The 25,414-nt window shown below is 43.9% G+C and overlaps 2 protein-coding genes across 2 annotated transcripts; both read right to left on the reverse strand.

The window, feature by feature from the left end:
• Positions 1–3,415: 3,415 nt before the first annotated feature.
• LOC136653691 (vomeronasal type-2 receptor 26-like) lies at positions 3,416–12,519 on the reverse strand. Its single transcript, XM_066630574.1, has 3 exons — positions 12,172–12,519; positions 7,113–7,239; positions 3,416–4,317 (listed from the first exon to the last, which is right to left on the reverse strand). Exons 1-3 carry the CDS (start codon positions 12,517–12,519, stop codon positions 3,416–3,418), a joined length of 1,377 nt encoding a protein of 458 aa, XP_066486671.1.
• A 5,867-nt stretch (positions 12,520–18,386) lies between these two features.
• On the reverse strand, positions 18,387–24,857 carry LOC136654433 (vomeronasal type-2 receptor 26-like). The gene is made up of 4 exons (XM_066631453.1): positions 24,039–24,857; positions 21,658–21,885; positions 20,146–20,272; positions 18,387–19,288 (listed from the first exon to the last, which is right to left on the reverse strand). The coding sequence occupies exons 1-4, from the start codon at positions 24,855–24,857 to the stop codon at positions 18,387–18,389; spliced, it is 2,076 nt and encodes a 691-aa protein (XP_066487550.1).
• Between the last annotated feature and the right edge of the window lie 557 nt (positions 24,858–25,414).

The following is a 25,414-nucleotide window of genomic DNA, read 5'->3' on the forward strand; positions in this document are numbered from 1 at the left end:
TTCCTGCCTACTACAAGCTGGGAACTGTACAGTGTAGTTTTTATACCCATTCTCGGACTGGCTCATTGATATTTTTCGAAGGCCTGCTTGGAAACCACACGCACTTTGGTCTTGCAAATTAATGACAGCAATTGTCATAATTACAGAATGGGAACCAATTTTGTGACTCTTTGTTCTCCACGTTCAGTAGCTGAACTGGGAAAGCAAACGGTTTCCCCCCCCCCCCAGACCTCACAGCTACTGTTTGCTGCTTCATAGTGGAACACTAATTGGGTAGGGCAGTGTTTCTCAAACTGTGGGTCACCAGCCCATTTCAGGTGGGTCCCCATTCATTTCAATATTTTATTTTTAATATATTAGACTTGATGCCACCATGGTATGTGATCGCATTTGGGGAGATGTTGCAGACCTGTACTTTTAACAAGCTACTATGTACATTCTTTTAACAATGATAGTCAATGGGACTTACTCCTGGGTAAGTGTGGGTAGGATTGCAGCCTAAAATGTTCATGCTTTTCATGGGCAGGAGGTCTGGTCTAGAGGGTAGAGCCTCCGTCTGCCTGAAGATAACATCCACAAGGTCGCCAGTTCGAGGCCACCGGCACCGTGCGACCTTGAAGCAGCTGACAAGCTGAAGCCGAGCTATTTCCATCTGCTCTGAGCGTGGGAGGATGGAGGCCAGAATGTGAAGCCAGATCGGATTGAAACACCTGAATGTAGTGGTTCTTGAAAGAGAGAACCTTCTTTCAATTGTAAAAATCCCTATTTAATAAGGGATTTGGATAAGCCTGCCTATGTAAACCGCCTTGAATAAAGTCTTGAATAAAGACCAAGAAAGGCGGTATATAAATACCTGTTATTATTATTATTATGCTTGAATGATGTCACTTCCGGTCATGACATCACTTCTGGTGGGTCCTGACAGATTCTAATTCTAAAAAGTGGGTCCTGACACTAAACGCTTGAGAACCACTGGGGTAGGGAGTTCAGAGTGACCCATAAGATGGAATCTGTAAGGAAAGGAACATGCTTGGAAAATAAATGGATACACTATCATAGGACCTCTGTCCTTCCTATGAGAAAATAAAAAAAATGCCAAAGCTGTACATTCAGGGTGACCTGGTGTCCTCTTTTTCCAGGACATGCCCTCTTTTTTGCCTCGTGTCCTAGAAAAGAACCCAAATGTCCACCTTTTCCCTGTGAGCAGGCAGTGCAGAGCCTTCTCGAATTTAATAAATCATATGTAATATAGTTTCTAATTTAATAATAAGTAAAACAGTGTTTAAATGAGCCACATTAAATCAATATATGAGTGTTTTTTCAGCTTTTATTTTATCGTCCTACATTTTTCTTGGATGTCCTACATTTTGGAATGCCTTGTCCTCTTTTGTGGTTATGACATCTGGTCACCCTGTACACGTTCTTAGCAGTGGGTTTTCAAAAGGATTCATGTTTCACTTGCTCTCTATACATTCAAAAATCAGTCCAATTTGCATCTCTTTTAAGATTTCTGAAGTCTTCATTGGAAACTTGTCTCCACTGGAGACTTCATTGAAGACTCAACCATGCTCCTTGAAGCATTTGGTGGGCCACTGTGAGATACAGGAAGCTGGACTAGATGGGCCTTTGGCCTGATCCAGTGGGGCTCTTCTTATGTTCTTATGCTCTTAAATCTCAGTTACCTAATCAATGCACCTCCAAACCATGTCCTGTGGGCCGGATCCAGTGCATCGAGACTACTGTTCTGGGCATGGTGCAGTCATGGTGAAGCCTTCTCTGCAGACACCATTTGTCAAGCCTGACCTTCACAGAGCCTCACATCAGGGAGCCACTTCCCCCAGGAAGTTGGGGCACAGAGACTTTGCAGTGATATGCAGAGGAAGCAGCTACCTGACATGAGGCTCTGCAAAGATTGTACGTGATGAATGGTGGCCGTTGGGTGGAATGGTAAGGCCTTGCCACCACTTCACCACTCTTGGAATGGCAATCTTGGTTCACCACGACTTGCTGGTTAATCCAGTATAGATTCCTGTTCATCACCCTCATACTTTATACCACATATTGGGGAGTCTGCGTGATGAATCCCAGGTGCATAGGGTGTGATCCATCCGATCAGATCAACTGGCTTCTAATCTAAGCAGTGCAGCAAGGCACATTGGACTCAGTCAGCTCAACCAGAGAGAATGCGTCAGGGCCACTACCTGGTGATAAGAGTTGCCCATGCTTTTTGTGCACCAACATCCTCCTCCTCTTGGTTTGATATAATGGTCCTGTCATGCTGCCGAAGAGAAAGCATGAATGAGTAGTTTGGGCCTTTAAGAGGAAGTGGGCAGGCAAGAAAGAGCAGCAGCAGCTTCTTTTTGAAGCACTATTATTCTGGGGATGCCCCTGGCATGAGTTTCTGGCCCAGGGTATCGAGTTTCCCCTCCCTTCCCAAAATCAGGCAAACCATTGCTCACGACTCACTGGGTTTCCCTCCTGAACCCTCCTTATCCCTTTCTTCTCGCCCACTGGTGCCTTATTCTTTGGTCTCCCTGAGAAGCTGGCTGTACCGCAACTACTTAGCCTCATGGTTGCCTTTCCACTTCTGTGTTCCAGAGAAATCATTCCAGCTGATTAAAGAGAGGAAATTTGGGCATTGAGCTTTCTCCCTATCTTCACCTACAAGGCCCTCTAGCCTCTATGTTTATCCTCTGATGTCCCTGTTCCAAACCTGTTCATAGAGGCTCATGTCCAATGTATTTTTAATTGGCTTACAGCCCAGTCCTATTCCTCCTCCCACGATGCAGCTTGCATAAATAATAAATAAAATAAGCTAAAGTAAAATAATTCAAGTAAAATGTCTGTATTTTAATAGTTAAGAAAGGAAGATTATCTGGAGGCCAGTTTTGAAGTTCACAATTGTCAAATTCAACCTCTGTTGGGAAACCAAGAAAAAACACAATCTCTCACATAAGCACATTATTAACAGTATTTATTAACAGTATTTATATACCGCTTTTCAACTAAAAGTTCACAAAGCGGTTTACAGAGAAAAATCAAATAACTAAATGGCTCCCTGTCCCAAAAGGGCTCACAATCTAAAAAGATGCAAATGAATACCAGCAGACAGCCACTAGAACAGACAGTGCTGGGGTGAGGTGGGCCAGTTACTCTCCCCCTGCTAAAAAAAGGAGCAATCACTTGAAAAAGTGCCTCTTACCCAATTAGCAGGGGTTAACATCTTCACAATGTTTAAAACAGAGTTTTCCTTCTACGAAAACATCACAGTCATTTCATTGGGTGGAGATATGCGAGGGGTGTAGATGGGATTCTTATTCAGAATCATCTGAGGCTCCACCTTTGGATAGACCACAGACTCTTTCCATAAATCAGGCCCTTGAGAGTGGAAAAAACAGAATAATCATTGGATATCTCATCGTTGTCTTCGTCTTAACTGTTCTCGTTTGTTCAAATCAGGCCGCAGTATAATGATGTAGCATTTGGGAGAAAAGATGCAGCCCAGTAGGCCAGCACTGGAGGCCAAGATGGAGAAGATCTCCACAGTCACCATATATTTTCCTTTGGTGCTCAAGTAGGTTGGCACAAAGGACAGCCACACACTGCCAAAGACCAGCATGCTGAAGGTGATGAACTTGGCTTCATTAAAGGTGTCTGGCAATTTCCTGGCTAGAAAAGCCACACTGAAGCTGACAGAGGCCAGGAAACCCATGTAACCCAGGACAAAGTAGAACATGGAGGCTGAACCTTCGTTACACTTGACTATGATTTCTTCAGACAGTGAGTTCATGTCCAGCTCTGGGAATGGAGGGGAAATACCCAACCAAAAGGCACAGATGCCTACTTGAAGAAGGGAACATGAAAACACAATGGAATGTGCCAATCTTTTCCCCACCCATTTCCGGAAAATGTGTCCTGGGTTGGAGGCCGTGAATGCTGAAACCACTGTGATGGTTTTGGCTAAAACAGAAGAAATCGCAGTGGAGAAGGTGATGCCAAAAACCATTTGTTGGAGGAGGCAGGTCATTTCTTGTGGCTCTCCAATGAAGAGCAAAGAGCAGAGGAAGCAAAGGAGGAGGGAAATTAGGAGAACATAGGTGAGGCTTCGGTTGTTGGCTTTGACAATTGGAGTGTCCCTTTGCTTGATGAAGATTCCCAACACCAGAGCTGTGATTGCAGCCAGGAAAAGAGCCAAGGCAGCTAAAGTCATGCCCAGACATTCTGTATATGATAAGAAGCTTGGTTTCTTTGGAAGGCACTGATCTTGATGCTCGTTTGGATAGTGATCTTCCTTGCAAGGAACACAGTAATCCATGTCTGAAAAAGGAACACATACTGCTACAGGTTGAGCCTTGTTATTTGAAATGGTTGCATTCATAGAACTCACCTGGATGGCAAAAATCACATTAAAGCAAATCCATTTAAAAAACAACGTCCCTTTGCTGGGCAATTTAAAAACAGCCTTGCGGGCTTTGTGATGTAAGATGGAGTCATTAGGCAGACAAGCCATCAATCAGTCTCTCTCCAGGTGCTTCACTCCGACCTGATTCATCCCTTTACCCAGATCGAAGTAAAGTGATTGAATGCAAAGTGATCATTTTTCTTTCACGTGTTCGGGGGAAGGGAGGGGTGGCTTGTCTTGGAGTGAAGCTGTTCTAAGTGCCTGGAGAAAAAATGATTGATGGATTGTCAGCCGGCTGCCCTTTCTTGCATTAATGAGGCTATTCTTAAACAACTTTTTTTCCTTTAAATTAAAGGGCTCTTCTCATCGTGTTGAGATAAAACTGCAGGTAAAAAAATCTGTGGATAATTAGGTTGTACCTGTACTATATTTTTAGCAAGAACTGCCTTGTATGTGGCGTATAGGACTGAACCATTATCTCATGCAGCGAAATAAGGGAATTATTTGATAGGATGTGATGTGATAGGTGATAGGATGGATGTTCCTCAGCAGAATTCTGGTGAGGTATTTGCCCTTTTCCCTCAGCAGTCTTTCTCCTTAAAGAAGAACTGTGTACATTAGCCTCTAACAGCGGTATAGTTAATGGGGGAGTTGGCAGGTTGGAGAACAATTTTGGGACCTCTCCTACAATAGTAGCAAACTGAGAAATTTGCCTAAGGGCATATGTGCCCTGTTTCAGATGAAGATGAGAACCACTTCATAACTCCTGCCATGTTAAAAGGCTCCAATGTTAAGTTATCAAAGGAGCTTTCAGCAGCAGCTAGAATATAGTGGCTGATGCTACTGAAGTTTATTTATACAATCTTATTCAAATCTCTGCTTGGCAATGCAGCAGCAACAGCGCAGTTTCTGCTGCATCCTGTAAGGGAGTTTTGGCTACTGGAGGTCTCCTTGGGGTAAGTGGACATTGGTCCCCTTACCTGGCGGCAGGGCCCAGCACCTGCTATGCGTCAACTCAGACCTGCACCAGCTCAATCACTGGCACAAGTCCACATTGACCTGGGAAGGCACATCAGGCCTGGGGAGGGGGTTGGTCAAGATTCCATGTGGGATGTTGCTGCCAAACCCACCCTAATCCTGGGTCTGATCTGCCCTCCTCCCCTGCTCCATCACTGCCCCGTTCTGTACACCCCATTCCCGCTTCACCCACCACTGCCTTGTTCAACGCCAGTCCCATCTCCCTCCAACTCCCTGTTTTGGCTTACTTCTCAGTAGACCTGCTGGCACATGTGGGAAGGTTCTGGCCTTCCTGCTGGCATGCCAGCAGGACACACTTTATGGTTGCTTTTACGCAGCTGACACCAGCAGAACAAGTGTCCTTCGGCAGAGCAGACCAATAGAATTGGACTGTTAGAAAAGTTAAGACACTTTGATCTTCAGTGATGTATTTATGGAAGAATCCTTTTTCCAAGCCAACGAGCCAGAGCTGAAATCCAAATTTTGATTCAGGTAGGATATCAGACAAAGAGCAAGGCCTACATGATTGAAAGGATCCATGTTTTTCACAGGTTTGGGGACTTAAGAAATCCCAGATCTTTCCCATGAGTTTGGCATTTTACACTGAAACGTGGTGGTTACCAATCCTTTTACTCAGAGACTGACTTGGACTTTTTTCTCCAAGTATTGTTGGACTTACAGCACAATCCTAAACATGCCTACTCAAGGGTAAGTCCCACAGAGTTAAATAGGACATAGCCCAATCCTATTCTTTCTCCCCCCCCCCCCCCCCGCTGATGCAGTGGTGTTGAAATGGCTACTGCTGCATCCTGGGGGGCGGGAGTTGTAGCTCTGTGAAAGGGAACAATCATTCCCTTATGTGGGGGTTAGCCTCCACGGTGCTGGGGGGGCGGTCTACTCAGCCCTGCACTAGCTAAACAGCTGACTCAGATCTGCTTTGACCCATGCGGTGGGACCAGGTCCAGGAAGGAGATTAGGATTCCAGAACTGCTTGCACCCCTTTTCCAGACCCAATCTACCCTCCCCCTTCCCCCACTCCGTGTTGTTCTCCCTCCTGCCCCATTCTGCCCTTCCCTCACCTCTCCTTCCTTCCCTGCCATCTTATTGTTATCGATGAGGAGCTCCAGATCTGCTGCCATGGGTGAGAAGGCTCTAGCCTCCACCCCCCCCCCAGCACGCCAACAACACACTACTCTGACAGAGCACCTTTTACAACTGGTACTGACTGCTTTATGGCAGTCACATTAGCGGAAGAGTCACTTGATGATGACCATTTAAGATTGGGCCATTATTCTCAGGTAAATGTGTATAGGATTTCAGCCAGAATGTGGGTGAGATTTTTTTTTATAGTTAAGTTTCAAAAGTTCTTCCAAGGACACTGGTGCTCCTGGCATAAGAACATAAGAACAGCCCCACTGGATCAGGCCATAGGCCCATCTAGTCCAGCTTCCTGTATCTCACAGTGGCCCCCCAAATGCCCCAGGGAGCACACCAGATAACACAAGACCTGCATCCTGGTGCCCTCCCTTGAATCTGACATAGCCCATTTCTAAAATCAGGAGGTTGCACATACACATCATGGCTTGTAACCCATAATGGATTTTCCCTCCAGAAACTTGTCCAATCCCCTTTTAAAGGCGTCCAGTTTTATGGCAGACTAACATAATGAGATGTTTATTTCTTAATGCCTTACCTCTTCGGTTTGAGACCAACCCTTGTGCACACGGAGCACAATCATAGCAGCAAAATTTCTCCCCCTCCTTCCATTTCTTGCTGGAACCAGGCTGGCATTGGTCACTGCAGACAGACAAGGGTGGCACCTGTCCTTAAATAAGAGGAAGACTTAACACTGAAGATGTTTGGGAAAGTTTTGCTGTACAGATGATGTTCCAGTTAACAAGAGGGGTGATGAATAGTGCAGAATATTATTTTTTTTAAGCTCATGCATGACACATTCTATGGGATGGAGACATAATGTCATAAACACAAATGGAAGACAATTAAAGTTTCCATGCTCGGACATACTTGTGGTCTCCCTATGTGAATAATAACCAGCTGCAGCTGGTATCCACCCACTCCCTCCCATCCCAAATCCCACCTGCCCCCTCCTCACCCATACAAATCAAATCAAAGCCTTTATTGGCATTATCAATAAAACCAGGATGTTAAACAGAGAATTTACCATGTGCATTAGACTCAACTTCTTGAGACAATTCTTGAATATATACAATAAAAGTACTTTGCCATGATAGTCGTTAAACTCTCGTTTCTGCTGGTTAGTAAATGTCTAACCATGTCATTGTCAGATCCACTAAGACTTTGAAAAAGGGTATAAACACTGGCTCCTTAGATCAGAATAGTAATCACAGTTTAATAGAATGTGAGGGAGTGTCTCAATAGAACCTGAATTATAAGAACATACTTTGGATTGTTGAGCATTGAACCTGGCTTTCATCTCATTCGAGGGGAAAGCGTTGAATCTGGATAGGGAAAACACTCAGTGCTCCTGCGGTTTTGTTAGAAAATTTAAATAATTGCTGCCCAAATCAGCTGCCCAGGATAAGCCAAAGTGAAGTGGGGAGCAGGTTTCTTTTGGCCTCAGGTAAAAGCTCTTATTTTTCAATGTCCCTTAACCGGGTACGTAAGGTATTAGATGTGATTGCCCATGGCATCGTGCCCAACCTCACCCATACATTACCCATACCTACCTGCCACGTTCTTCCCACTGCTGGTCCCCTTGCCAGCTTATCTGTAGTTCTGCGTGTAACTCACTGTGGAAGCTGGCCACCAACATCACCACCAGTTCTAAATGGTCAACAGCAGTGCACTGTGTGTGCTACAATATGACCACTTGCAATAGTAAATCTTGGTTCCACTGCCTTAAAGCCTAGTTAGGATGGGACCATAAATCTGGCCAGGAAGTTGGAGAAGAGAGCTAGGGTTGGAGACCATTTATTAGCACACCTAACAACTTTGTCTGCTCAAAGTAAGGCTGCTCCTAGGAGATGGTTGTCTATACGGTAAAATGTGCTGTGTAAGCAAGATGTAGAGACCCATGGAATTTTCTAAGGATCAGCTAAAGCGGATTCCCAGCTAACCTGAAAACATGGAGAGGGTGTTTGTGTTGACAAGAAAAAGTGTGGCCTTCTCTTGACATGTTATTTGCCTGAATTGTGCTCGCACAGCAAACACCCAAGGTCTGTAACTGTGTCTCTCTACACATATTAAAGAAATTTAGGTTTTGTCAGGTAATATACATCTTCCCCCAAACAATCTTTACTCTACCTGAGTGAAATCTTCATGCCACTCAATTCTGTCCTCATTAATGGTGAATTTTCCACCGGAAGCAGTTTCAGGATCCAATCTCCCCACATTGACCCTAACATAGGAGTCATTCAGGAATGTGATCAAGTTTGTAATATCAAATCCAGCTGCTAATTCTCCATGCTTGTTGAACTTAATCTCATCTCCACAACTGTTATTGAATGAGACCCTCAGAAGAAATGAGTGAAGCTGATGGAAAGAGCCAAAAAAGCAATGGGAATATAGTCAGAACTATAGCCTGTGATAATGCTCCCCAAACGATGAAAAATACATTTCCTGGATGGATTTAAATTCCTTTTGTTCTGAGAGAGGAAGAGGTTAGAAATATGATTCCTCCATATGTTACGTTGGGCCACAGCTCCTTTAGGAATGATATACACAGAGAATATGGCAAAACATTGATCTCTATCATTGTACCAATTGATTAGTACACTGATCAGAAGAACTTTTTCACATTTTTATACCACTCTTCGTTCAAAGAGCTTAGGGTCGTGTACACAACTGCTCCCCTCCTTTTGTCTTCACAACAACCCTGTGAGATAGGTGAGGCTGAGAGAAAGTGACTGGCCCAAGGTCACCCTGGAAACATCATGGCTGAAGGGGGATTTGAATCTGGATCTTCCAGGTTTAAATCCACCTCTGAAACCACTACAGCACTCTGGCTCTCACAGAATTTTTTGAACTTTTGAGAGGATCCATGAAAGAGCACTGAAGGTGTTAATAAAGTGGAGTTTTTGATGCATTGATCAAAGGAGCTTGGGGAGATAACTAAGAAAGGAGATGGGTGGCCATGTCCTGTATTGATCTGGTAGCCGATGGCATGCTGACATCTTCACGTTACAGGTTGAATATCTCTTATCCAGTATTCCAAAATATGGGATATTCAGGACTTTTTTGAGTGCCAAAATGACTTTTTGAAAACTTTTTTGCCTAAAGAAATAAAATCACAGACTGTGTTTCGTGCACAAACCTTGTTCTATGCACAAAATTTAATATTTTTTAAAAAATGTATAAAATTACTTTCAGGCTATGTGTATAAGGGATATATGAAACACAAATGAATTTTTTTTTGTTTAGACTTGGGCACCATCTCCAAGATCTCTATGTCTTATTATGTATATGCAAATATGCCAAAATATGGACAAATCCAATATTCGAAATACTTCTGGTCCCAAGCACTTCAAATAAGGGATGCCCAACCTGTATCATGGTATGGTATGTTTGCTACTGAAATTAAAGTAATAGTGCACTGTCAGTGATGAAACATTACCAGCCAGGGTTCCATGTTCAGTCTGCTTCTAGAGGAATACATGAGATAAAAGGCATGTGCCACAGCATAGATGGCATTATAGATACCGTAGCTATAGCCAGTCATGCTCATTTCAAAAACAGGTGCAGGGAGGCTCTCCAGATCCTCCTCTCCGGTACATTGTCTTCTACTCCTTGGAGGCACACCAAGTTTTGGGAACGAACAGCTGAATGCATGCTCCCAGAAAATCTTCACAAAGCCATTGTTTTTCTCTTCCAAAGGGTCTATATTCTGAAGAAATTCTGTGAATCCAAGAGGCTCATTTGAGTGAACTGAGAAGAAGAGAGCCCCATGGAACACGCCATCATGGAATGGTTGTATATTCAACATCTTGAAATAGGCGTTGCTTACAAAATCAGTCTGGACAGTCATAATCCACACTTTCCCAGCAGGGATTTCATATCCAGGAATGATCTGAGGAATCACATTTCTTGAGAACCATAATTTGGTCGTTAATGCTAAAATGTTTGACATTCCCCCATAGAAAACAATTGTATTGGCTTTGTTCTCCAGGAGCACAGACATATCTTTCATTATTTCACTGATTAGTTCATTTACCATCATGAGATGGAGTTGGCCTTTATGTCTTTCAGTGAAGGCTGAACAAATTCCATTTTGGGACAGCATGGGTTCCAAGACCTGTAAGAAGTGTTCTCCAGCTTCATTATCCATAGCGAGGAGGCCGACCCATTTCCATCCAAAATGCAGACATAACTGGACAATTCCCCAGTACTGCAGGGCTTCATTGGGGACCATGCGATAAAAGGAAGGCAATTTGGAATTGTCGTTCTTTCCTGGTTCAAATGAGCCATAGGAAAACTTGGAAACAATCATTTAGTTACATTAGACAGGGAAGAATTTGAAATTCTCTCAATTCAAAGTGATAGTCATGTTTTGTACTTATTTATGAAATGATTTTTTATTTCATAATTTTGCTGCATGGAATCCTCATGGCTACTTAGAATAAAAAAAATATAAATGAATTTTCTGGTCTTTGAAACTATTTAAAGATAATCTCTGTATTTTGTGTGCGTGCGTGCGTGCGTGCGTGTGTGCGTGCGTATGCATGCGTGTGTACGTGCTGTTCAAAACATATACACCATTGGGGGTGCAGAAATCAGAAGCATTGTGATGTGAGGTTAGGAAAAGTGCTCATGAATCCTGGAGCCTGACAGCCATCTTCTCTCTGTGTCTTCCATTTTCTGAAAGTTGTCTACTTTCTCACTGGAAATTCCTCTATTCATCCCATGAGAAGATGGCCTAACCTTCCTGTGAGAAACTGAGATGTTGGGCCCTAAAGCAAATGACCTCACCAGTAGCTTGTCCATTATATAGTGCTCTCTCAGATCTTTATTCACTGCACTTGTTTTATAAGATGCCTCTTAATGATGAGAACCCGGGAAATAGTCATGCATAGTTTATATTTTCAGCAACATATGTCACTTTGTTGTCAATTAGACTGTTCTCTCTAATTGTGCTATTTTTAAAAACCCTTAGCCTAGTCTACACAATCTCAGGAAAGACTTAGTTCGTTGCCCCCAGGCCATGCTGATGGACACCCAGAAGGTCACATCACCCCATGAGTCCCCTAGGAATGCTGTAAGGGCAAGGCAAGGCAATACAGGGCAAGGATGTCAAACTCATTTCATACAGAGGGCTGAAGTTAGCTTTCATGGTGCCTGCTGAGGGACAGAAGTGAGATCATTAAGCAGATGTTGACCAGAAATAAGCACTTTGTTCTCAGATAGAAACTCATTAGCTTCAAATGATAGAAGAGAAAATGTGCAAATCATGATCATATCTTCAAGAGATATGAGAGAGATCATATCATATGATCTCTCATATCATATCAAAAGAGATCATATCTTCAAGAGAGCCCAATTATCATGCTGAGAGAGCCCAATTATAATGGGGGGAGCAGATAAATTGTTTCTGGGGGTCAAATTTGGACCATGGGCATTATGTTTGACACCCCTTCTCTATGCTGTTAGATTTTAGACAAATAATGCTCTTTTTATGACAACTTTGGACTGGACTCACTTCTTCCTCAGAAACTAAAAAGAACCTCCAGCTCTGGCCAGAGTCATGGACTGGAACAGATCCCATGCACAGTTCTTACCTGTGGAATCTTGTAAAGACCTAAAATGTCTGCCATAGATGAGGAGGTATCAGAGTCAAGTCCTCCAATGACTCCAAGTAAATTGTTCTTGAAGCCACAGTTATAGTTGGGGATGAACCTTGATGAATGAAAGAGGAGGTCCAGGGTGTTGCGGTAGGTCATCCTTGCATCAACGTAGCTATCATAGATATGGAATCCCAAAGAGATATTGGGCAAGATCTCAGAATTTTCATTGATCTCATCAATAGCAAATGCCAAAGCCAGTATTTGCTGGTAGAACTTGGTCACCACTCTGCAAATGAAACACCTGGCAGTTTTGAGGGAGAACCCAACAGTGCCTGCATTCATTTTAATACCTCATTGGTTCTCTCAGGCTCTAAACGTTTACTGTGGTTGTTAGTAAAATGAACACAAAGGTCATAGTTATCCTCTGCTGATATGCGCTCTTGTGTACATGAAAGATATTTCTGCACAGCCCTATCTGCAAGTTAAATAATATTTAAAACATATCAGTGCATGCAATGCATGTACACACACTGAAATTTATCTGATTAGAATGGGTTAAATGGGTGACATTTTCATATATTTTAGAACCAAGCCAGATGTGACACAGGAGATCAGTGAACCAGATTTCACAAGTTTCCCTTGTTTTAATATAAGCAGGCAGTGAACCAAATGGAGTAGCTGAAAGGGAGTAGCCACACAAGAAGAATTTGTCTTGAAAAAGACCAAAAATTTACTAACTGTATCCTTTTAACAACCATTGCAAAATGAGTACCTAAAATAGTGAGATCTCACAAGCTTGTGAACCAAAGCAGAAACCAAATTGGATAAACTCTAACACTTCTTGCCTGAGGCTCTATTAATGAAATAGGCTCTATTAATAAAAGTATGAAATAGGCTCTATTAATAAAAGTAACAGAAAGTTTCACATCTAAGTTCTTATTCTGGATTTGCAGTTTGGCCAGTCCGAACGGATCCTGAACATTTCACTGCATTCCACAAGAACATCCACAATTGGAACCTCTCTTTGGTGGTCTGCTTATAAAGTTTTCCTTGGAAAACTTTGAACTGGAATCCAACCAAAAAGTTACAGATAAAATTTTATGTGCCAGTTCGTGAGAGTTGAAATCCAATTTATCACAATCCAAAATGTTCTGTTGCCAGAGTATACATAGATTTTTTAAAATGTCTTCTAAGCATTTCATATTTTTTTAAATTTATGGTTTATATTCCTCCCTTCTTTAAAAAAGAATATAAATAGCATAGCTCTTCCCACCCCCAAACAATCAGATCCAGTGGTATAGCTAGAAGGGGTGCAAAGCACTAAGTTTTGCAGGGAGCCTCACTGTGGTATGCAAGTGGCATTCGCTTCTGTTTCACTCCCCAGCCTGGAATGGCTCCAAAGGGGAGGCAGAGAGGCTGCCTGCATGCTGTGATGAGGCTCCCTCCAAAACTTAGTGCTTTGTCCCCTCTAGCTATGCTACTGTATTCATGCAAATATGCACAATCCCTAAAATAGATCTGAATATCACTTTATGGGAGAGGGGAGACAACTCCTTACACTGGATGATCTTGAATTTGCTCCCGAGGTTGTCTCCTGAAGAAAAATGTAGTTGAAGCATAAAAGATATGAGTTGCAATCCCACCAATGCAAATTTCACCTGGTTGGTGCCACTCATGTGGAATGTGAATGGGCACATTTCCCGTGCATTTTTCAGCATGTGCTTTGCACACTGTTTTAGGGAGCACCAGTAACAGCAGCAACAACAGAGACACCTCCATGATGATGAACAAGCTTCCCTGTCCTTATTCTTAACAGTGTTAGAAAAGCCAGACTTGAACGCCCTTTCCTGGAATTTGAAACCTGATTTAGACAAGGAAAGGATCAAAGCAAGTGAGCTCTGTCTGCCTGCGGTCCCTGATCTGAGCTAGACAGTTCAATTATACAGTGCAGTTTTAATAACCTCTCAGACCTGCTCACTGAAATTTTTTCTAGTGCCTGCTTGGAAAGCACATGAGCTTTGGCCTTGGGAATCAATGCCAATAATTGTGCTAATTACAGAGGAATTTGTAATTTCTGTTACTCTTCTCTCTTAGTGTCATCATCAGTAGCAGGACTGGAAAAGCAAAACATTTTTGCCAGATCTCACAGCTTCTTTCAGCAGCTTCATGGTGGAGCAGTCACTGGGTAGTGAGGCTGGAGTGAGGCACACTGTCCCAAAACAATGGAATCAGTGAGGAAATGTGCATTTTGGAAAAAGAAATGGAAATATATTTAGGGCACAATCCTAACCAGGCCCACTCAGAAGCACCGCAGATACTCGCCTAAAAGTCGATCCCACAGATAAGCCGAGGGCAGGTTTTGAGCCAACAATCATGGAATTTTCTATGACCCTCAGATAAGTTGGAGGTTAAACTTAGGGGGGTGTCTGACTATAGTTTTGTCTGATTTTACTCAAGGCCAGATCCTGAAAAATAACCCACCACTAATTGTTACCTAAGAACTGTAGTCTCTAATTTATTAAAAACATAGTAAAAGATCACAAGATACATTTTTATTCTTTTTGAATTCTGGTCTTCATCACCTTTTTGTAAGCGCTATCAGAGTAAGTGCACTGTAAACAACATACCAGTAAAACACTGGTTCCCAACCTGGTATTCATGTACTCCCAGGGACACTCAACAGGACCTTTAAGGGTACTTGAAAAAGAATGGAATAATGGTAGAAAAAGGCAGGTCATGCTCCAGAATGCCTTGCAAGACAGGAATGCCTTGCAGGGACCAGCAAGGCAGGAAGGGAGGTAGCTAGTTGGCTGTGAAAGCCCCACCAATAGCTAATTTTTGGTCATCAATTCATTTATGAACCAGTGATTGAAAACCAGCACAGTAAAAAAGCTGAAACATAATATGGAAAGTGATCAATCACCCAGAATTTCTCAGCACACTTCTGGTGCAAAACAGTGCAAAGGCAGAGTCTTCTGTTCTTCAAATAGATGAAAAGAGAAAATATGTGATGAATACATGAAGTCTGGGCTTTCATATGGAGGAGATGTAGGCTTGTATTATTAATTACGAACATTTTGTTAATATGAAGGGTACAATTTATGGAAATGGGCTGCCAAGGGATATGCAAGTGAAAAAGGTTGGGAACCACTGCAGGAGATCCATGAATCAAATCCACCTTTAAGGTGTCTGGTGTGTTAAGCCAGAAACTCTATGTACAACATACAACCCATAACACATAACTGGGAGTGTGCAATTCAATTCACAGCAGAGAGATGGAGCTGCATATATTTGCAACCCTTTTTACTGAGAAGTAGATCCACTGCTTTCCATGGGTGTTATTCTTAAGTAAGGGTGCATTGAATTGTAGCCTGCTTCAAATGGAAAGGAGGATTCCCATTCTGGTGTTTCAAAAAACATACCTGCTTTGCAAGCATTTGCCAAGCAGAACCAGGCTGCAGCAGAAGGAAGGAGAATAAAAGGTTAACAAATTGCTTCTAAGGAGCTGTGCTGGCCTGCTGCTTGAGAAACTTGGTGCCTGTCTGCCGCTTGAGAAATGAAACTTTTCAGAGTCGAAAGGCTTTGCCCTCTGATTGACCCGGAGATAAGGTGAAGTGATCATTTGAGCTTGATTACTTGGCAAAAATTTCACGTACTATAGGCGAGTATCTATGGTAAGTCCTATTTTGTTCAATGGAGCTTACTCTCTGGAAAGTGTGGTTAGGATTGCAGCCTTAACCTCTTCTCCTTCAATTAGAAAAGAACAGAAAAAAGCCTATAAAGTGTCAGTGATGGTTAGCGCCCCCCCCCAAAAAAAAACAACCCCATCACAGTCTGGAACCTAAATTAGTTTCTAAAACCAAATGAAAGTTGCAGTCCTATACATGTCTACTCAGAAGTAAGTTCTGTTATATTCAATGAAGCTTACTCCCAGGAAAGTGGACATAGGATTGCAGCCAAAATCATGCCCTGCTGTCAGGGTCCATGATGGGGGGGGGGGTAAAGGGGGTAATTTGTACTCAGACCCAGGGTGAGAAAGGGGTTCAAGAGCCTAAGGAGGGGAGCCAGAAATTTCCTAGTATCTTACATTTTCTGATATCACCAGACTTTACTGCCTGCATGTGATGCTGGGGGCCAGGGCCAAGGAGGGGGGGGGGGTTAAGGGGGTAATTTATACCCAGGCCCAGGGTCAGAAAGGGGGCCCAGGAGCCAAAGGAGGGGACCCAGACTCACCCAGACTCACTGCCCATGTGGGATGCTGTCAATGCCGGGCAGGCAGGTAGACCTATTGGAAGATTGGTAGACCTTGGCTCCTGTTCTGGCTTTTGCCACTTTCCCCCTGGTTTGCCCCCATTCTACCCACCCCATTGCCACCCCTGACTTGGTTTCACCCCCTTCCTCTTTGGGAAGGGGCCCCAAAGAAACTTTGTACCCCTTGATAAAATTTCTCTCAGAGGCCCTGCTGGGGGCACTACTGTGGCTACTGCTGAAAGTCATACACACCAGGCCCAGGAACGCATACACGACACTCCTTAACACAGTGTCAAATCTGGGGGGAAACCGGCCTGCTACGGTAGCTCTTTGGTTTGTGGATGTGCTTACCACGAAGACGTGTACAGGAGCTCAGAGACACAGCTGCGGGACTGCAGCTGCTGCAGAAGCAAGTTTTGGTACACGCAGGACACTTTCCATTTTAGTGTGAGCCGAAATACGATGATGCTAATTTTCTGATTTAGGAGTGCACTTGGTTTAACATACTACTGTATCTAGTGGCCGATGCCACAAGTGCAGGCAATGTTAGCCCACACCTGCTTTAGAGCAAAACAGATGTTATCAAGCACAGGCATTGTGTGCTGTTGCTTGATAAAACCTGTTTAGCTCTAAAGCAGGGGTAGGCAAACATTCTGACAGGAGGGCCACATCATGTCTCTGACACTGCATGGGAAAAAAGAATTAATTTACAATTCAAATTTGAATAAATTTACATACATTTTCATAAATGAATACATTAGACACGGAACTTATATGAATGAATGAATTTGATTGAGCTTATTTATAATACACATGAGAACTATAATACAGGCTGTACTCCTAACCACACTTTCCTGAGAGTAAGCCCCATTGAACAAAATAGGATTAACTTCTGAGTAGAATTGGTTAGGATTGTGCCCAAAGGCATGTGGAACCACATGAGAACTATGCACTGTTTGCCACACACATCTCTTGCACAGTGAAAACATACAGACCAAGCCAGAAACGCATGGAGACATTAGTTGTTCAGAGGCAATGCGAGGGCATTTAAAATCAGGCCCAGGGAAAAGCAAAAAACACATGGAGACTATAAAAGGCTTTGCTCTAATTTGGCCCACAGCTTGTGTCTGGCATTTGTGACCAGCAGTCGCAGGCCAGCATGGGCCAACGTGGACCAGAGGCTCATTGGGACTGGGGTCTCCCTGTGGGCCGGATTTGGGGTCCCCAAGTGCCACAAATGGCACACAGGCACGGGTTTACCCACCTCCTGCTCTAAAGGAATCCTCTGTTAGTCCAATTGGGGGAAGGGCAGAGTTAAAATTCTTCCATCACCACTGAACTCGGTAGTTGACCTTTGAAAGGACCATTTCTTTTAACTTTCAGGCTCAGACTCTGCAATTAGATAGTAATTATCCTGATCTTCATCAATGAATTGTTATAATATGGATAAATGAGAAAATGTAGATGCACAATTTTCAATATTATACAGTGCACTGTAACTGTTTGATAGTATTATGCCAGGGACTAGATGGGAAGCCACTGAGACGTGATAAGCCATGGGACTCATACCCCCTTTCTATGCTGAAGCCACTCTTCCTGACTTCAAGACAATTATGAATAAAATAATTCAAAGTAAAACATTGTTATTTTAATAGTTTTAAGTTAACAATAAAATAGGATACTCTGGGTTCAGCTCTTGTTATTCCAAAATTTCACCCTGAGCTTCTGCCAGGAAACCAAGAAAAATGCAACCTATTGCATAAGTACATTTTCACAATGTTTAAACTGAGTGTTTTTATTCTAGGTACACATCACAGTCATTTTGTTGGAAGGGGGGGGGTTGCGTAGATTAGATTCTTATGTATAATCATCCCAGGCTTCACCTTTGGACAGAACACCAGCTCTTTCCATATGTCAGAGACAGGACACAGAAGGAAAAAGACTGATTATTAGATACCTCATTGTTGTCTTCTTATTAACTGTTCTCGTTTGTTCAGATCAGGCCGCAGGATAATGATGTAGCATTTGGGAGAAAAGATGCAGCCTAGTAGCCCAGCACTGGAAGCCAAGATGGAGAAGATCTCCACAGCCACCATGGCTTTTCCCCTTGTGCTCAGGTAGGTTGGCACAAAGGACACCCAAACACTGCAAAAGACCAGCATGCTGAAGGTAATGAATTTGGCTTCATTGAAACTGTCTGGCAGTTTCCTAGCTAGAAAAGCCACACTGAAGCTGACAGAGGCCAGAAAGCCCATGTAGCCCAGGACAAAGTAAAACATGGTGGCCGAACCTTCATTACATTCCACTACAACTTCTCTAATCTGTGAGTGCATGTCCAGCTCAGGGAATGGAGGAGAAACACCCAACCAAGCAGCACAAATGCCTACTTGAAAAAGAGTGCAGGATAAGACAATAAAGTGTGCCAATCTTTTCCCCACCCATTTCCGGAAAATGTTTCCAGGCTTGGAGGCCATGAATGCCACCACCACTGTGATGGTTTTGGCCAAGATAGATGAAACAGCAACAGAGAAGATGAGGCCAAAGGCTGTTTGCCGAACAAGGCAGGTTGTGTTTGTAGACTTTCCGATGAAGAGCAATGAGCAGAGGAAGCAAAGAAGGAGGGAGATGAGGAGGACATAGGTGAGGATGCGGTTGTTGGCTTTGACGATGGGAGTGTCCCTTTGCTGAATGAAGATTCCCAGCACCACAGCTGTGATCACAGCAAAGAAAAGAGCCAAGGCAGCTAAAGTCATGCCCAGGGGTTCTGCATAAGATAAAAAGGTTGGTGTCTTGGGAATGCATCCATCTTGGTGCTTGTTTGGGTAATGATCTTCCATGCAAGGAATACAGTAATCCATGTCTGGAAAAAGAACACATACCACCTTCAAGCTACTATAATTGTAACCAGGAATGACTATCTGTTCTTCCAAGAGTGTCAGTGCTATTAACACACTAGTAGCCCAATCTGATGGGCCTGCTGTGCTGCTGGAAGGGTGGTGGTTGGTGGGAAGAATGGGTAGGGGGGTGGGAGGAACAGGGTAGAGATTGGGGTGTGATGGAATGTGTGTCAAGGATGGGAAGGGGGCATTATCAGCTGCCGCATCTTTGCTGATATCCTATCCTTTTTCCCGGCCTCAATCCACCCAGTGGCAGTCCTGGAGAGGGTCGGGGGGGCAAAAGCCCCAGGTGCCATGCCTGTGGGCCCTGTGGGGGTGGAACCGCTGTGCCTGCTGCAGCACTGCTGCTGCCACCTGCCCCTCAGAGCCATTCTGGGGGCAGGCAGAAGCCCCATGCTGCATTCAAGGGTGCTCCAGAAGCCTTCTGAGTTCTCTGGAGTGCCCTGTTTAATGGTGCTCCTGAGGACCCAGAATGCTTTCAGAGCACCTAGGAACATTGCGTGAGGCTTCATAGGGTGTGCAAGTATCCCCGGGGGGGCAGCGTGTTGCAGGGGGTGGCATGTTGTGGTCCCAGGGCAGCACAGGGGCCAGGTCTGCAATGAATCCAGCTTGCCAAGTCTGCTCGGACCTGCCCCAGCAAAATTGTCCATCATGGCAATGTACCCCTGGGACAAGGGAACCAAGAATCTCGCTGAGACATCTGGGACTTCCCCTTTTGGGATGCAGGGTGTGCTCCAGTGGAAGGCTGCTCCAGAGGGGTGGGGGAGAGGGGTTAGAGAGGATTTATCCAATTCAAATTTCTGAACTATACACAGCTTACCGATTTGATCTGAGATCTTCCCTTCTGGACACGGAGCACAATCATAGCAGCAAAATTTCTCCCCTTCCTTCCTTTTCCTGCTGGAACCAGGTGGGCAGTTATCATTGCAGAGAGACAAGGGCGGCACCTGTCCTTAAATCGAGGAAGTTTTAGCATTAACAAAATGTAGCCCTGGTGTATTGAGGTCAAGAAGGAGAGGTAGCAGTTGTTTCCTTGAGCTGGCCTTTGCTGCCCCTTGAGTCTCATTGGACCTTTGCCAGTTCCAGGTCTGAGTGGACTCAGAAGGATGAATCAAGGCTAGGAAGGGGGATCAGATTTTGGCAGCAGTGCTCCTGCTGACACCACCCCTTTCCTGGCCTTGATCTGCTCTGCTCCTTGCTTGCGTCTCCACCCCATTCTGCCCACTTGCCTCCTTGTTCCACTGACTCCTGAGCACTGTCCACCCCTGTACCAACTTACCAGTGCTGGAGGTCTTGTGGTGGCTACCATCATGAGGGTCTGGTCTCTCCTTTCTTATAGTGGCAGCTAGGCAGTGTGCTACAGTAGCTTGATATTTGCAGTGCCCATAAAACACACCGAGTCACCGGAATATGCATTCTGGCGGGGGAGAGGACCAGTAGGATTGGGCCACTTATCTGACCATGCTGTTTTTGAGCATTGCGGGGCTGGGGAACCTTCTTTTGTGTCACTTAACAACCTTGTTCGCTCCTAGGAGATGGCTTTTCTCCACAGGGTTCAAAGTGCTGCACAAGCAAGGTGCAGTCACACATGGAACTTTTCAAGGATCACGCAAGGCTCCCTGACAGCTCACGTGACAGTGTGGGTAGGGATGAGTGGGCTGACAATAAAAGGCGAGGCTTCTGCTTGAGTCTTGGGCTGTCAAGTTGTTCTGGGAGCATGTATTCAGCTGAACACTTCCAAAACTCAGGGCCTAATCTTATGCTTATTTCCTATTGTTGGTTCTCTTCTTACACTGGCACTGACTGCCACTAAGTAGTCAGTGCAAGTAGCAAAACATCAGGAGAGGCAGGAGGGGAAGGAAAGAGGACAACTGGAGGAGGGCGGAGGGGTGGAACGGGCAGGAGATGGGAAGATTTGGTCCCACTGGATATCTTAATCTCCTTCCTGGACCTGATCCTGCACACAGGTCAGTACAGAATTGTGACAGCAAAATAGATGTTGAAGGGCTGAATATACCTCTCTGTGCTGTGGATATTTACCTCTGCGTAAAGGAACTATTGTTCCCTTACCTAGGGAAGACCTCTGCAACTGACCCCCACCTTAGGATGCAGTGGTTGTTGTTTTGGTGCTGGTGCATCCATGGAGGTGGTGGTGGAAATGATAAGATTGGACTAAATATACCTCTAAGGACTGCAGGGAAATGTACAGGTGAGTAGGAACTGGATCCCCAGACACCCACTTCCACCTACCTGTGTCTTTCTGCACATAGTCAAACAAAATTTCAAATTTTGACAGGAAATATTTATCTTGCAAAAAACAAGATTTCCCAACCTGAATAAAATGGTCAGGCCACTCAATTCCATCCACATCAATGGCAAATGTAATGCCTGAATCAGCCTGAAGATTCAAACTCCCCACTTTGACTCTGACATAGGAGTCATTCCTGAAAGTGATCAAGTTTGTAATATCAAATCCAGCTGCTAATTCTCCATGTTCATTGAATTTAATTTCATCTCCACAACTGTTGTTGAACGAGAGCCTCAGAAGAGGTGAGTGGAGCTGGGTGGAAAGAGGCATGAAAGCATCAGGTTTAAAACCAACAATTATATTCCTAGTAAGCTGTTCTAAATGGAATTCCCTATATGAATTTCCTTCTTAGAGTGAAAAGGGTTTGATAGATTATTCTTTGACAAGTTATACTCGACCATAGCTTCTTTAGGGACCATGTAAAGGAAAGATCATAGCCAGATTCTATGCCAATTAATTGCATGAGTTGGTTATGATGCTGATTGGGAGAACTTCTGAAAAGAACCACGTGACATGGTAGAGGGAGGGGTTCTCAGCATCTATGGGCTGATCCAGGGCAGTAGGGCCTAGTGGTTAGCACACTCATGCCTTTCCTGCCCCCCTCTTTCCCCTGCTTGGACACTCAGCAGAATGCAGAAAAGCTTTGGTACAATGTCACCTCTGCCACCAGCCAGGAGATCAGGCTAGAGAGAGGGGCTAGCTGTGCAAAGCCCCCACTTTGAAAAAAAAAAAAAATTGAACCTCTGTGTTTTCTATCAAAATCATTCTCATACTAGCACTTGCAGAGGAAGTAGATGTGACAATCCATGGTGTTTCCCATTCCACAGACTGCGAAGACTCAATGTTCATGTATATTGTAAACAAATTACTAAAAGTCTAACCAAAAAGCGAAAAATGAAATGGTCGATAAAGGTAGATAAAGAGGAAATAAACTTGGCAAAAGGGTATTCCCAACTGCACTTACAAGTTATGCCAGCAGATGGTGCTGAGGCATTTGTGTTGCATGTTAAAAGGACCAGCTGGAAGTTAAATCTGAGGACATAAGAACAGCCCCGCTGGATCAGGCCATAGGCCCATCTAGTTCAGCTTCCTGTGTCTCACAGTGGCCCACCAAATGCCCAGGGAGCTCACAAAACAGCAAGAGACCTGAATCCTGGTGCCCTCCCTTGCATCTGGCATTCTTACATAACCCATTTCTAAAATCAGGAGATTGCACATACACATCATGGCTTGTAACCCGTGATGGATTTTTCCTCCAGAAACTTGTCCAATCCCCTTTTAAAGGCGTCCAGGCCAGACGCCATCACCACATCCTGTGGCAAGGAGTTCCACAGACCGACCACAGGCTGAGTAAAGATTTTTCCTCCTGAAATTTGTCCAATTCCCTTTCAAAGGCATCTAGGCCAGATGCTGTCACCACATACTGTGGCAAGGAGTTGCACAGATTAACTACACATTGAGTGAAGAAGTATTTACTTTTGTCTGTCCTAACTCTCCCAACACTCAAATTTAGCAGATGTTCCCTGGTTCTGGTGTTATGTGAGAGGGAAAAGAGCATCTCTCTATCCACTCTGTCCTTCCCAGGCATAATTTTGTATGTCTCTGGGAGCAATCCTAACTCACTTTCCAGCACCGACATAAGGGTAATACAACTTTGAGGTAAGGGATCAAACATTGCCGTTCCTTGAGGAGGCCTCCGTAAGTGCTCCCCATCTGCAGGATGCAGCACATGCCCCACCAGCACAGCTATGCCAATGCTGGAAAGTTGGTTAGGATTGCACCCTCAATCTTGCCCCCCTCATGTACCTCTTTTGTAGGCTGAAGAGGCCTGAATGCATTGTGGAAGGACTACAAATGGCAAAAGAAAACATAAGCACTGATGATCTCTAGCTAGACTTATTCCTGCCTTTTCAGGGTTACCCAGTTATCCAACATTTTCACTCATCTTCAGTGATTCCCTTCCATTTCAGAGCCCACGACATGGGCTTTGGGCTGCTGGAACAAAGACAGCACTCCTTCTTGTCAGCTTGGAACTTTTAGTGCTCGGTTTTAACACAGTCACTGGTTTACCCGACGAAGTCTTTCCTTCCTGGAGGAGAACTGGCAGGAACATGAGCCAAGCAGCTAGTTCAATTCTGATTCAAAGTTTCAGACTCAAACAGAAGACAAAAGCTAAACAAAAATGATGTTTTGCAGAACAAAGGGCTGCAAACCTGCTGCTCCCAGCATCTGAATGGCACAGCAACTGCCCCCAAATGCAGAGAAATGCACAGAGAAATGAGGAAATGCAGAGAAAATGCACAGAAAAAAAACAGGGGAACTTGGGGAGTGCAACCAGTCAGCTATCACCTTTCAGGAACCTGAGGACTCACAGTAAAATGGTAACATTGGATTGACAGGATTACCTGCCAGGGCTCCATGTGCAGTCTTTTTCCATTCCCTCTTTCTTCATATCTGGCTCTGGGGGAAGGCAAGAGATGCAAGGCATGTGCCACAGTATAGACAGCATTATAGATACTATAGCTGTGGCCTGTCATGCTCATTTCAAAAACAGGTGCAGGGAGGCTCTCCAGCTCCTCCTCTCCGGTACATTGTCTTCTACTCCTTGGAGGCACACCAAGTTTTGGGAACGAACAGCCAAATGCATGCTCCCAGAACATCTCCATAAAGCCATTATTTTTATCCTCCAGAGGGTCTATATTCTGAAGAAAGTCTGTGAATCCAGGAGGCTGATTGGAATGAATTGAGAAGGAAAGAGCACCATGGAAGAGAGCATCACGAAATGGCTGAATATTAAATATCTTGTAATAGATGTTGCTTGTAAAATCAATCTGGGCTGTCATATTCCACAGTTTACCTTCAGGGGGTTTAAATCCAGGAATGACCAGAGGAATCATATTTATAACACACATATTGGTTGTCAATAATACAATATTTGGAATGTCCCCATAGAAAACAATTGCATTGGCTTTGCTCTCCAGGAACACTGGTATATTGTTCACAACTTCTTTGAGATATTCTGTTATTGTCCCAGCATGAATTATCTCTTTACCCCTTTCAGTGAAGGCTGAACAAATTCCATTTTGGGACAGCATGGGTTCCAAGATCTGTAAGAAATGTTCTCCAGCTTCATTATCCATAGCAAGGAGGCCAACCCATTTCCATCCAAAATGCAGACATAACTGGACAATTCCCCAGTACTGAAGGGCTTCATTGGGGACCATGCGATAAAAGGAAGGCAATTTGGACTTGTCCTTCTTTCCTGGTTCAAATGAGCCATAGGAAAACTTGAAAAATAGAATCCAGTTACTTTAGGCATGAAATAGGATTATTTGAAATTCATATTATGTACTCACTTAGAAATTAATTTCTAAGTAACTTTTTTTTAAAGATAGAAATCCTGATGGCTGCTTGGATTGAATTATAAATGTACTTTCCAGTCTTTAAACTGTTTAAAGAAAAACTGTGTATTTTGTCCCACTTCTACAGAAGATAATTCAATTTATTTTTTATTTTTTTGAGAAAGAAAAAAAAAATATTTGGTAAGGCTGAAATATTTGTGCCATCTGATATACTCCAAAATAGAAAAATTCTTAGATTTCCTCCTATGGACAGTTCTTACCTGTGGAATCTTGAAAAGACCTAAGGTGTTTGCCATATATGAGGAGATATCGGAGTAAAGTCCACCAACGGCTCCAATTAAATTTTTCTTGGAGCCACAGTTGTAGTTGGGGATGAATCTTGATGACTGAAAGAGCAGGCCCAAAGTATTGCGGTAGGT

This window comes from Tiliqua scincoides, chromosome 5 (assembly GCF_035046505.1).
Source record: "Tiliqua scincoides isolate rTilSci1 chromosome 5, rTilSci1.hap2, whole genome shotgun sequence".
Lineage (NCBI taxonomy): Eukaryota > Metazoa > Chordata > Lepidosauria > Squamata > Scincidae > Tiliqua > Tiliqua scincoides.

What these genes read in the sequence shown, in the direction of transcription:
- LOC136653691 (XM_066630574.1), bottom strand. Translation starts at nt 12,519, where the DNA reads ATGAATGCAGGCACTGTTGGGTTCTCCCTCAAAACTGCCAGGTGTTTC. An exon ending in GTCTTTACAAGATTCCACAG is followed by an intron (nt 7,240 to 12,171) that starts GTAAGAACTGTG and finishes ATTTAAGGACAG; the next exon opens with GTGCCACCCTTGTCTGTCTG. An exon ending in GTTGGTCTCAAACCGAAGAG is followed by an intron (nt 4,318 to 7,112) that starts GTAAGGCATTAA and finishes TTCCTTTTTCAG; the next exon opens with ACATGGATTACTGTGTTCCT.
- LOC136654433 (XM_066631453.1), bottom strand. Translation starts at nt 24,857, where the DNA reads ATGGTCCCCAATGAAGCCCTTCAGTACTGGGGAATTGTCCAGTTATGT. An exon ending in TGCACATGGAGCCCTGGCAG is followed by an intron (nt 21,886 to 24,038) that starts GTAATCCTGTCA and finishes CTTTCCACCCAG; the next exon opens with CTCCACTCACCTCTTCTGAG. An exon ending in GAAGATCTCAGATCAAATCG is followed by an intron (nt 19,289 to 20,145) that starts GTAAGCTGTGTA and finishes TTCTTTTTCCAG; the next exon opens with ACATGGATTACTGTATTCCT.